Below are 12,519 nucleotides of genomic sequence, written 5' to 3' on the forward strand. Positions count from 1 at the left end.
TACTGTGCAATTCTAGAGTGTTCCATTCAATTTATTTAACTTTCAGGCTTTGCTGTCATCAGGGTTAGTGGAGAATGGAATAAAAACAGAAAATGCAGAAATATTCAATGGTTTCAGCAGCATTTGTGAAGGGAAACAGAGTTAATGTTCCAGGTCTAGTATCTCTCATCAGGGAGATGAAGGCATAGTGGTAAATGTAAATGGACTAGTAATCCAGTGGCCCAGGCTAATGCCCTGGAGACATGGGTTCAAATCCCACCAGTTGGAAATCTGGAATATGAGACTAGTCTCAATAATGGAGGCCATGAAACTATCATCAATTGCTGTAAAAACCAATCTGGTTCACAAATGTCCTTTAGGGAAGGAAATCTGCCGTCCTTACCTGGTCTGGCCTACAAGTGACTCCACACCTTGCCCTAACTGCCCTCTAAAATCACCTAGTGAACCACTCACTTCAGCAATTACAGGTGGCCGACAAATGCTGGCCTCGACTGTGACGCCCAGAAGAAAGAAAAAAAAAAAATCAGAACCCTTAAGATTAACTCTCTCCATGGATACCACCCAACCTGCTGAGTATTTTCAGATTTCCAGCATCTGCTGTATTTTGCTTTTGCAATAATGGAGAAAGGGACTGATTCTGAATCAGCATAGGGCAAGAGTTAATGAGGAATGGGACTGACTCTGGATCAGCGCGGGACAAGAATTAATGAAATGAAATGGGTTCAGAATAATTTCACTGAACTAAAACTTATTTTCTCTCATGAGGAGTTGACATGAGAACACTCTGTACATTTCATTGCTTGCTGAACACAGTGCATATTCTCAGCACCAATGGTTTAGACTAACAAAGCACACCGAAAGCCTCTAATCCCAATGCAGGTACACACACATGCATCTAACAAACATGCTCTAACCTATACTCACAGATGTGTGGGGTGCTTGGCGAAAACAGCAAAGTCTGATAGACATGAAGCTGCTATTTTTCTTATGATTTTTGTGCAAGGGAATGTAGACTCCACAAAGCAGTTCCTTCTCTCTTTGCTTCAGCTGTTTCTTCTTGAATTCTAAATCTGCACACTCCGACAGGCTGTTCCAATATAGCAACCAGCTGTTGCACAAAATGAGTGGCCCATAAACTGTGACAGGCCAATAAAGCTTCATACGCACCCAGGACACAACAGAGTTCCTAGACTTCATGCTGTCACTTCATAGGTAAAAACACTGTCCAATCTGGCACTGAATCATAGGAATCAGGAAAGACTGAGGTTCCATCGTTAGACTGAGTTCTGTTATGACATCACAGCCAGCCTCTATACTCCTGAGTTGAGTGACTGGATAAATGACCAGGATTCCTACCCCTCATTATTATTGAGTGACAACTGCAAGAAATTGTATGTATGCAGGTCCACTGGCGGCAGGATCGGACTCCAATATGAGGCTGCTCCACGCTTGAACAATCTGCAGATACTGTCAGGCTTACATTATGGCTCAGTGGGTAACTGCCCTCACCTCTGAGTTAGAAGGTTGCGATTGCAAACCTCACTCCAGAAATTTGGACACACAATCCAGGCCTACGCTGAAGGAGTGCTGCACTATCAGTGGAGCTATCTTTGAGATGAAACCTTAACCAAGACCCTTTCTAGTTCTTTCTTACCTTTTCCTGGGATGTGTCTCACTGGCTGGCAAGGCCAGCATTTATTGCCCATTCTGTACTGTCCTTGAGAAGGTGTTGGTGGGCTGCCTTCTTGAACTGTTGCAGTGCAAGTTGTGTAGGTACACTCAGAATGTTGACTTTTTTGTTGTGGTTTTGATACATTTGAGTGGCTTGCTGGGCCATTTCAGAAGGCAGTTAAGAGTCAACCACATTGTTGTAGAATAAAGGCAAAATACTGCGGATGCTGGAAACAAAAACAAAAAATGCTGGAAAAACTCAGGTCTGACAGCATCTGTGGAGAGAGAGACAGAGGTAACGTTTTGAGTCCGTGTGACTCTTCTACACACTGTTGTGGGTCTGGAGTCACATGTAGGCCAGACTGGATAAGGACAGCAGATTTCCTCCCCGAAAGGACATCAGTGAGGCAGATGTGTTTTTAAGACCAGTCAGTAGTTTCATGGCTATCATTACTGAGATTGGTTTTTATTCCAGATTAATTAATTAATTAATTAAATTTAAATTCCCCCAGCTGCCATGGAGGGATTGAACTCATGTCTCCGGAGCTTGCTCTGAGCCTCTGCATTACTACCCCGTACATTATCATATTGCTATCGTTTCCTAACTGGAAAGGTCAGTTATGTTTTTAAAATTTGGATTGCTCAGTGTTAGGTCTTCAGCCCTCCTAGTTGTATATTTACTAATCAAAATTGTCACAATAAATTCGCAATATTGATTGTTAAGCAACCCCCCCCACCAGCCTCACTGGTGCAAGTCAGAACGTGGAGCTGTTCCCCATTCAGTCTTCATCAAATATGGATTATCACTCACCTGTAGCAGCTGCTGGCATGACCACCTCACCTCAACATTCTTTTCCAATGCCTTCTTCAGGAAATCACTGAACTCAGGTGACCTACGGTGAGAAACAGCAGCCACTGAATATTATAAAAGACTTACGGAACAGTTGGTCACAACTCTCAGAAACATGCCAAATGCTGTTATGTAGGCCGATATGGATGCTAGTGTGCATAGTAAGATCTCACAAATGGCGATGAGACAAACGTTCATAAAAAGCAGGACTTGCAGGGACTAGAAATGGAAAACAAGAACAGAAAATGGAAACACTCAGCAAGTCAGTCAGTAACTGGTGTCCAACTATGATGAAGAGTTTCACGTTAATTTTGTCTGTTCTCTCCATGGATGATGGCTGACATTGTGAAAATTTCCAGCATTTGATCAGCTTATCTGTTTGAGTGATGCTGGCTTAGCAATGAACATTTAACTGCCCTGCTCTTCTTCAACAGTGCCATGAACTCTTCAACAACCACCTGAGCAGGTAAAGGGACCATCAGTTTAATCTCTGTCAGTTAAGCAATCCCTCAGTACTCCACTCAACTGTCATTCTAGATTAGGTGGTGAAGTTCTAGTACAGGGATTGAATCCATGGTCTTCTGGTGCAGAGGTGATGAATCTCCTAACAGAGTCAAACTGAGACTAATCTTTAACAAGCAATGTGGGTGCAAGGTGCTACTTGATGTGTTAGAATATCACCTACATTACAAGTACCATAATCATTTACTCAATAGCTAGAACCCTAATTGTAACAGAGGCATGGTAGAAAACATCACTGCTACAGAGTAAAACTCTTACTGCACTGTCCCATCAAACATTTCCAGGCAAGGTACAGCACAGAACTTCTGACAGCACCCTTGGCACGTCCATACCATTTCCTTCATTTCAGTTCTCAACTCCTCCCCTTCTGCCCAGAACCACAATCTGGTTCCCCTCAACCTCACTTTCCACCCCACCAGCCCCTACATTCAATAGCTCATCCTCCTCCATTTCAGCCACCTCCAAACACATCTTCTCCCTCCACTACTCTTTCAGTCTTCCAAAGGGACGATTCCCTCTGCAACACCCTGGCCCACTCCTCAATCACCCCCAACACCACCACTTCTTCCACTGCACTTTCCCATGTAAATGTAGGAGAGGCAGCACCTTGTCTTTTGCCTCTAACCTTTCCACCATCCAGGGCCTCATACACTTCTTTCAGGTAAATCAGTGATTAACTTGTGCTTGTTTCAGTTTTGTATACCATACTGCTCACAATGCAGTCTTCTCTACAATGGGAGACCAAATGCAGATTGGTTAACCACTTTGTAAAAAAAATCTGCAAGTGTGACCCTGAACTTCCAGTTGTTATTTTAGTTCTCTGCCCAACTCCCACTCTGACCTCTCTGTACTCAGCGTCCTACATTGTAACAATGAAGTTCAACATAAACTTGAGGAACAGCATCTCATGTTTCAATTGGGCACTTTACAGCTTTTTGGACTCAGCATTGAATTTGACAATTTCGGATCATGACCACTTCCATCAATTTTTTCAGACACCAGCTATTGGTAATGATTCTGCTAATTCTATCTTACACCTCTTTTAAACCTACAGCTTGGTTCAAAGGCGAAACAAGAGGTTGGAACAAGATAAGGCGCCAAAAAGGTGATACCAGAGGAGTACAGGGTAAATAGAATTGAATAGGATGGATTATTCTGACACTGTGTACAAATGAAGTGGGCATTATTTGAGGATTTGGGTGGTACAAGTGCCGTTTTAAGAACAGTACAAGTCTAACCCATGTATAGCATCAAACTACAAATTGGTTCTGAATGGAATATTTATAAAGATCAATAGATACTAAACATTTGCATTTAAAGTAGGTGCTTGCAACACTAGTATACTTGCCATCGGGACGGCTGTGCCAGTGTAGGGGGATCAGCTTTAGCAATTTTCAGCAGTACTCTCATAGGGTTCAGCTCATGGTGTGGAGGCTCCATCTGAGCCATCTCAATCAGGGTGACACCCAGTGACCAGATATCTGCCTTGTAATCGTAGGGTTTGTCCTTTGACGTCTCGCACATCACCACTTCAGGGGCCATCCTACAGAAATACAAACATAACATGTCATTGCATGTCTGAGACAGGACACTGTATATATAGTCCCATACACTGGGAAATAAACAGTCTCATGCACTGTGAAATGAGCACAGACTGATAAATACCCAGTATACAGCCCTATAGGAACATAGGAAATTCGGCCTGTCGAGTCTATGCCACCATTCAAACAGATCATGGTTGATCATCTACCTCTACGCCATTTTTCCCACTATTTCCATATCCCTTGATGTCATCAGTATCCATAAATCTATCGATTTCAGTCTAGAACATGCTCAATGACTGGGTTTCCACAGCCCTCTGGGGTAGAGGATTCCAAAGATTCACCACCCTCTGAGTGAAGAAATTCCTCCTCATATCCGTCTTAAATGGCCTGCCCCTCATTTTGAGACTACGTCCTCTGGTTCTGGAATCACCAGCCAGAGAAGGGTCCTATCTAAACTACCCTGTCACACCCTGTAAGAATTTTGTAAGTTTCAATGAGATTACCTCTCATTCTTCAAAGCTCTAGAGAATACAGATCCAGTCTCTTTATAGAACAATCCCACCAACCCAGGAATTAGTCTGGTGAATCTCTGTTGCACTCCCTCTATAGCAAATACATCCTTCCTTAGATAAGAAGACCAAAACTGTAAACAATACTCCAGATGCAGCCACACTATGGCTCTACAAAGATGCAGCAAGACATCTTTACTCCAATACTTAAGTCCTCTTGTAATGAAGGCCAACATAAAATTTGCCTTCCTAATTGCTTACTGCACCTGCATGCTAACTTTTAAGTGATTCATAAACAAGAACATGCAGGTCTCTTTGGACATCAACACTTCCCAACCTCTCACCATTTAAGAAATACACTGCTTTTCTGTTTTTTCTACGATAACTTCACATTTATTCACAATATATTCCGTCTGCCATGTTCTTGCCCATTCACTTAGCCTGTCCAAATCCCCTCAAAACCTCATTGCGTCCTCCTAACAACTCACAATCCCACCTACTTTTGTGTCACTAACAAATTTGGAAATATTACATTTGGTCCCCAAATCCACATACATCATTTATATGGATTGCGAACAGCTGTGGCCCAAACAGTGATCCTTGTGGTATCCTACTAGTCACAGCCCGCCATCCCAAGAATGATCCGCTTATTCCTATTTTGTTTTCTATCTGTTAACCAATTCTCAAGCCAGAGCAGTATATTACCCCCAATCCCATGTGCCCTAATTTTTGTTTACTAACTTCTTGTATGGGACCTTATGGAAAGCCTTCTGAAGATGCACAATAGGAAACTGCTAAAAACCAAAAGGTCTTCACAAAACACAAGCACAGCAGTAAAGGCCACATCTTACCAGTAAGGTGTCCCGATAAAGGAGTCCCTCCGTTGCAATGTCCTGCTATTCTTTGCTGAGACCCCAAAATCGGCTGCAATAGACAAAGAAAGCCACGTGACTCATCATTATAATTGGGGGGCCACTGATTCTGGGCCTGCACTGGTATAACACTTTTGACAATGAATTTATTAAACAGATTGCAAGCACTGCGCAGCGTGCCCCAGACCCTATCTCCCATCTCTATAATAGCAGAATTATCTATGTTTTTGGTAAAATATATGGCAGCTATTATTGGGCAGAAAGCCATGCTGTCTTGACTACTTAAAAAAAACAAGGCAATCTTAAAAAGATCAAAAGGTCCTAAACCTGCCTCAGTTCTGCTCATTACTTTCCCAACATTTATAAAGGATAGAGACAGAAAATTAATGTTGCATCACTGGCCAATGCTGCCAAATACGACATATTGGATATTCCTGTCATCTTTAAATGCAGCTATGTTCCACGTATAATTGGTTACCTCAGTGATCCAAGGAGTATAGGAACATTGTACCAATGTTCCTAATGGGAGGATCACAATCTCTCTTTCCAAAGTTAAACAAAGTGTAAGCGGCTGCTTCTGATCAAGGCCGCCACCCAAAATATTAATCTGTCTTTTCTCTCTCAGATGTTGACTAAGTTAGGATGGGTTTGCTGCATTTTTGGCTATTAATAAATATTTTTATTTGGCCAGCTGTATATCTCAAAACACTGTTACAGACAGATTTTCTCCACAGATGCTGCCTGACCTGCTGAGTGTTTTCTATATTTATTACAAGCCAGCTCTGCGTTCTTTATGTAACAATGCCTGAAACAGCCAGGTTGCTGCAGACGAAAAGCAGATGCTTTACCCAGTTTGACATCTCCTTCCATGGTGAGCAGGATATTCCCAGCCTTCAAGTCTCGGTGGATCACCTTGTTGTCATGGAGGTAGCTCAGAGCTTCTAGTGTATGCTTGCAAATTACTTGAATTTGAGGCTCAGTCAGAGCCCTCTCCAATTCTACAACAGAAGACATGAAGCAACAAGATGGCAAAGATTATACTGAACATTATGAGTATGAGTTGGGCTGATTTTGATGTCATGCCAGAAGTATCATGCATCCTATGATCTGACAATATCCTAGGGTACTGTTGAACACTGCTCAGTGTAGAGGGCTCTAGCCACTTCTAAGCCTGCGAGAAAGGAATGCATTCCTTCTGATGATGAGCCTATCTCACTGCAGTACCTGCTTTCTGCCACAGGAGCCCTCCATTGAGCCAAAGATGGATCACTGTTAGCAGACCAAGAGCAGCTCAATTTGATCTGGGCTGAGTTCATTTTCTGGAGCCCAGGGTCTTCCCCAGCACTACACCAACCCTTCACAGAAAAATGGTTTCAGTTCATCCCATATGATATTAAGGCCAACAAGGGCCAAGTAACACTGCAAAGACTGTATTAATGATGGAATGGACTTTGGGGGGGGGGGGGGGGGAGCGGGGGGGCAGGGGTGGTGGTGTGGGGGGGCAAGTGTTTTAAAGGTATAGGAGGAAGCATTTCAAGCTCTGTCTCTCTATCCTTTCCAGGCTTCGTTCAGGTTCATTAGATTGGTAGGGGGTACTTCAGATCTCAAAATTATGGGATGGAACTAGAAGACGATATCTGGCGTTATATTAGAGAGATGAAAAGAAATATCAACTATTAATTTTAATTATTCACCTATTGATTAGTTCAGAGAGGGAGCCAAAGGAGAAAAGGGAATGGGACAACTGTGATAAAAGCAAAAAACTGCGGATGCTGGAAATCCAAAACAAAAACAAAAATACCTGGAAAAACTCAGCAGGTCTGGCAGCATCTGCGGAGAGGAGCACATCATTGACCCTCTATCCAGCTCTACTTGTGCCACCCCCCAACCCCCCCTTAAACCAGCTTATATTTCACCTCTCTTCTATTTTTACTTAGTTCTGTTGAAGGGTCATTCGGACTCGAAACGTTAACTGTGCTCCTCTTCGCAGATGCTGCCAGACCTGCTGAGTTTTTCCAGGTATTTTTGTTTTTGAATGGGACAACTTTTATGTGCTGGGGGGATAAATTGTATCCCAGGATCAAAGAGCAACAGTGAGACATCTTAAAGAGATGAGTGAAGTGAGGTAGGTGGCAAGGTGAAGTGGTGTGCTAAGGTAAGAGGGATTGGGTATTAAGGTGAAGGTGGGGGGTGGATGGTGAGGTGAAGGGGAGGGTGGTTAAGCTCAGGATCTTACAAACCAATTAAAATTGAAAGGTCTGTAAGAATTAAAGAATAACAAAAAAACTATATATCAGAACTAAGAGAAAAGGTTAAGAGCAGGATAACGAAAACTAAGAGGGAATACGAAAAAAAATGTAAAAAAAAAAATCAAATAAAAAAAATCAAGTAATAAAATATTTTATTCTCTACCGCAGTGGGTTGTGGATGCTCTACCATTGAGTATGTTTAAGGCTGGGAGAGACAGATTTTTGGTCTTTCAGTGAATCAAGGGATATTGGGAGCAGACGGAGAATTGGAGTTGAAGACCATGATCGTATTGAATGGCAAAGCAGGCTCGAAAGGACCCATGGTTTTCTCCTGCTTCTGCTTGTTATGTTCTTATGAAGTTTATCAATAAAAAGAAAATCGTTAAAAATGAGGTAATATTCCCAAGAGAAGATTGTTAATGTAAATGATGATCAAACAATAGGTTTGCATCAAATTTTTATTGGAGAGGGATATTGAAAAGAGGATTCCTGATGTAGATGATAGTAACAGGAACAATGTAATGATAAATAATGAATTAGTTAGGAATATAGAAGCAGAAGTAGGCCATTCAGCCTCTTGAGCCTGCTCCTTCATTTAGTGTAATTTAATGATGAATAATGGGTTAGTTAAGCTAAAGGAAGATAAAGCACCTGGGTCTCTCTGGATATATCATAGGGTCCTGAATGAGATAAGGGAGGAAAGCGCAGAATCCAAGAAATGATATTTCAAAGCATTATTGGGTTTTATTTTAGATTTTCAAAGTATTTTGCTTTTACATTATTGGGTGTGGTTGAGAGCTGGGGAAATGTTGACTATTAACTGTTGTAACCAGGTCCAAAATTTGAGACAGAGCTCCTCTGGGTAAGTACAAGGCAGTTAATGAATGTGGTAGAGAAACTTTGGTCTTTAATTATGGTTAAGATTACCATGTATATAAAGAGCAAATAGAAGCAGCCAGCATAAAATGCAAAATGGGCAATCATATTAGACAAACTTCTCAGACATATTAATTGGGAAAATGCAGTAGGTGTAAGTGTGACATAGACTTTAGGAAAGCCTTTGAGAAGATACCATGAGAAGATTAAGGGTTTGCAACGATAATGTAGGTAGTAAACTGGACTAAACATTGGTTAGAAGGGAGAAAACAGAGAGTAGGAGTGGAAGATAGTTGTGGTTGGATTTGACCAGTTGTCTCCCATGAGGATCTTGCTGTGTATATCAACGATGTGGAGATGGGTTTAGAGGGAGTGGCGTAGAAATTTGCACATGATACTGAAATACAAGATTTTCTTAGAAGATCAAAGGAAGTTACAAAGTTATACTGGTAAAATGGAGGAATTGACTAAAAAGTGGCAGATGGCCTTCAAAGTCAGGAATTGTTTTATTTTTATTTATTAAGTTCACAGGCTGGCTGGGCCAGCATTTATTGCCCCATCCCTAGCTGCCCTTGAGAAGGTGGTGGTAAGCTACCTTCTTGAACCTCTGCAGTCCATGTGGTGTACGTACACCCACAGTGCTGTTAGGAAGGGAGTGTCAGGATTTTGACCCAGTGACAGTGAAGGGACGGTGATATATTTCCAAGTCAGGATGGTGAGTGACTTGGACGGGAACTTCCAGGTGGTGGTGTTCTCATCTATCTGTTTCCCTTATCCTTCTAGATGGTAGTGGTTGTGGGTTTGGAAGGTGCTGTCTAGGAAGCCATTGTAGTGCATTTTGTAGATGGTACATACTGCTGCTCCTGTGCATCAGTGGTGGAGGGAGTGAATATTTGTGGATGTGGTGCCAATCAAGTGGGTTGCTTTGTCCTGGGTCGGTGTCAAGCTTCTTGAGTGTTTTGGGAGCTTCACTCATCCAGGCAGAGTGGAGAGTACTCCATCACATTCCTGATTTGTGCCTTGTAGATGATGGACGGGCTTTGGGGAGTCAGGAGGTGAATTCCCCGTCACAAGATTCCTTGCCTCTGACCTGCTCTTGTAGCCACAGTATATATATATGGCTAGTCCAGTTTAGTTTCTGGTCAATGGTAACCCCCAGGATGTTGATAGTGGGGTTTCAGTGATGGTAATGCCATTGAATGTCATGGGGTGACGGCTAGATTCTCTCTTGGAGATGGTCATTGCATGGCACTGTGTGGTGCAAATGTTACTTGCCACTTGTCAGCCCAAGCCTGGATATTGTCCAGGTCTTGCTGCATTTGGACATGGACTGCTTCAGTGTCTGAGGAGTCGTGAACGGTGCTGAACATTGTGCAATCATCAGCGAACATCCCCACATCTGACCTTATGATGGAAGGAAGTCATTGATGAAGCAGCTGAAGATGGGTGGGCCGAGGAAACTACGCTGAGGAACTCCTGCAGTGATCTCCTGGAGATGAGATGACTGACCTCCAACAACCATCTTCCTTTGTGCTAGGTATGACTCCAATCAGTGGAGAGTTTTCCCCTGATTCCCACTGACTCCAGTTTTGCTCGGGCTCCTTGATGCCACTCAGTCAAATGTGGCCTTAATGTCAAGGGTAGTCACTCTCACCTCACCTTGGGAGTTCAGCTCTTTTCTCCACGTTTGAACCAAGGCTGTAATGCGGTCAGGAGCTGAATGGCCCTGGCAGAGCCCAAACTGAGCGCCAGTGAGCAGGTTATTGCTAAGTAAGTGCATTGTTGACAACCCTTCCATTACTGATGATCGAGAGTAGGCTAATGGGGCGGTAACTGGCCAGGTTGGATTTGTCCTGCCTTTTGTGTACAGGACATACCGTGGCAATTTTCCACAAAGCCAGGTAGATGCCAATGTGTTGTAGCTGTAATGGAACAGCTTGGCTAGGGGCATGGCAAGTTCTGGAGCACAAGTCTTCAGTATTATTGCTGGAATATCGTCAAGCCCCATAGCCCTTGCACTATCCAGTGCTTTTAGCTGTTGCTTGATATCACGTGGGGTGAATCGAATTGGCTGAAGACTGGCATCTGTGGTGCTGGGGACCTCCGGAGGAGGCCGAGATGGATCATCCACTCGGCACTCCTGGCTGAAGGTTGTAGCAAATGCTTCAGTCTTAGCTTTTGGACTGTGCTGGGCTCCCCCATCATTGGGGTTGGGGATATTTGTGGAGTCCCCTCCTCCAGTGAGTTGTTTTATTGTCCACCACAATTCATGACTGGATGTAGCAGGACTACAGAGCTTAGATTTGATCTGTTGGTTGTGGGATCGCTTAGCTCTATTTATCACTTGATGTTTATGCTGTTTGGCATGCGAGTAGTCCTGTGTTATAGCTTCACCAGGTTGACACCTCATTTTTAGGTATGCCGGGTGCTGCTCCTCCTGCACTCTTCATTGAACCAGGGTGATCCCCTGGCTTGGTTGGAATGGTAGAGTGGGGGAACATGCCGGGCCATGTGGTTACAGATTGTGTTCAAGTACAATTCTGCTACTGCTGATGGCACACAGCGCCTAATGGATGCCCAATCTTGAGTTTCTAGATCTGTTCGAAACCTATCCCATTTAGCATGGTGGCAGTGCCACACAATATGATGGAGGGTATCCTCAATGCGAAGGTGGAACTTCGTCTCCACTCCTACTGATATTGTCATGGACAGATGCATTTGCAGCAGGCAGGTTGGTGAGGATGAGGTCAAGTATACTTTTCCCTCTTGTTGGTTCCCTCACCACCTACCACAGACCCAGTCTGTCTAGCAGCTATGTCCTTTAGGAATCAGCCAGCTCAGTCAGTAGTGGTGCTACTGAGCCACTCTTGATGATATTCATTGAAGTCCCCTGTCCAAGAGTACATTCTGTGCCCTTGCAATCCTCAGTGCTTCCTCCAAGTTATGTTCAACATGGAGGAGCACTGATTCATCAGCTGAGGGAGGGTGGTACATGGTAATCAGCAGGAGGTTTACTTGCCCATGTTTGATCTGATGCCATGAGACTTCATGAGGTCCCGAGTCAATGTTAAGGACTCCCAGAGCAACTCCCTCCCAACTGTATACCACTGTGCCGCTACCTCTGCTGGGTATGTCCTGTCAGTGGGACAGGACATACCCAGGGATGATGATCGTGGTGTATGGATGATATGAATCTGTATCTGGAAGACATGATTCCGTGAGGATGGCTATATCAGGCTGTTGCTTGACTAGTCTGTGAGACAGCTCTCCCAATCTTGGCACTAGCCCCCAGAGGTTAGTAAGGAGGACTTTGCAGGGTTGACAGGGCGGAGTTTGTCATTGTCGTTTCCAGTGCTTAGGTCGATGACGGGTGGTCCGTCCGGTTTCTTTCCTTTTTGGAGACTTTGTAGCAGTTTGATACAACCA

At 43.5% G+C, this 12,519-nt stretch overlaps 1 protein-coding gene across 5 annotated transcripts in view; it reads right to left on the bottom strand.

Annotated features, from left to right (window-relative positions):
• slka (STE20-like kinase a) overlaps positions 1-12,519 on the bottom strand; it is a 160,359-nt gene that overhangs the window by 54,003 nt on the left and 93,837 nt on the right. For all 5 annotated transcript variants that reach the window (XM_041209132.1, XM_041209131.1, XM_041209130.1 and 2 more), the window contains exons 4-7: positions 6,817-6,966; positions 5,948-6,020; positions 4,392-4,586; positions 2,483-2,564 (exon numbers count right to left, since the gene is read on the bottom strand). In XM_041209132.1, coding sequence (XP_041065066.1) covers positions 2,483-2,564; positions 4,392-4,586; positions 5,948-6,020; positions 6,817-6,966 — 500 coding nt within the window. The remainder of the gene's footprint in view (positions 1-2,482; positions 2,565-4,391; positions 4,587-5,947; positions 6,021-6,816; positions 6,967-12,519) is intronic.

Source organism: Carcharodon carcharias, chromosome 17 (genome assembly GCF_017639515.1).
Source record: "Carcharodon carcharias isolate sCarCar2 chromosome 17, sCarCar2.pri, whole genome shotgun sequence".
Taxonomy (NCBI): domain Eukaryota; kingdom Metazoa; phylum Chordata; class Chondrichthyes; order Lamniformes; family Lamnidae; genus Carcharodon; species Carcharodon carcharias.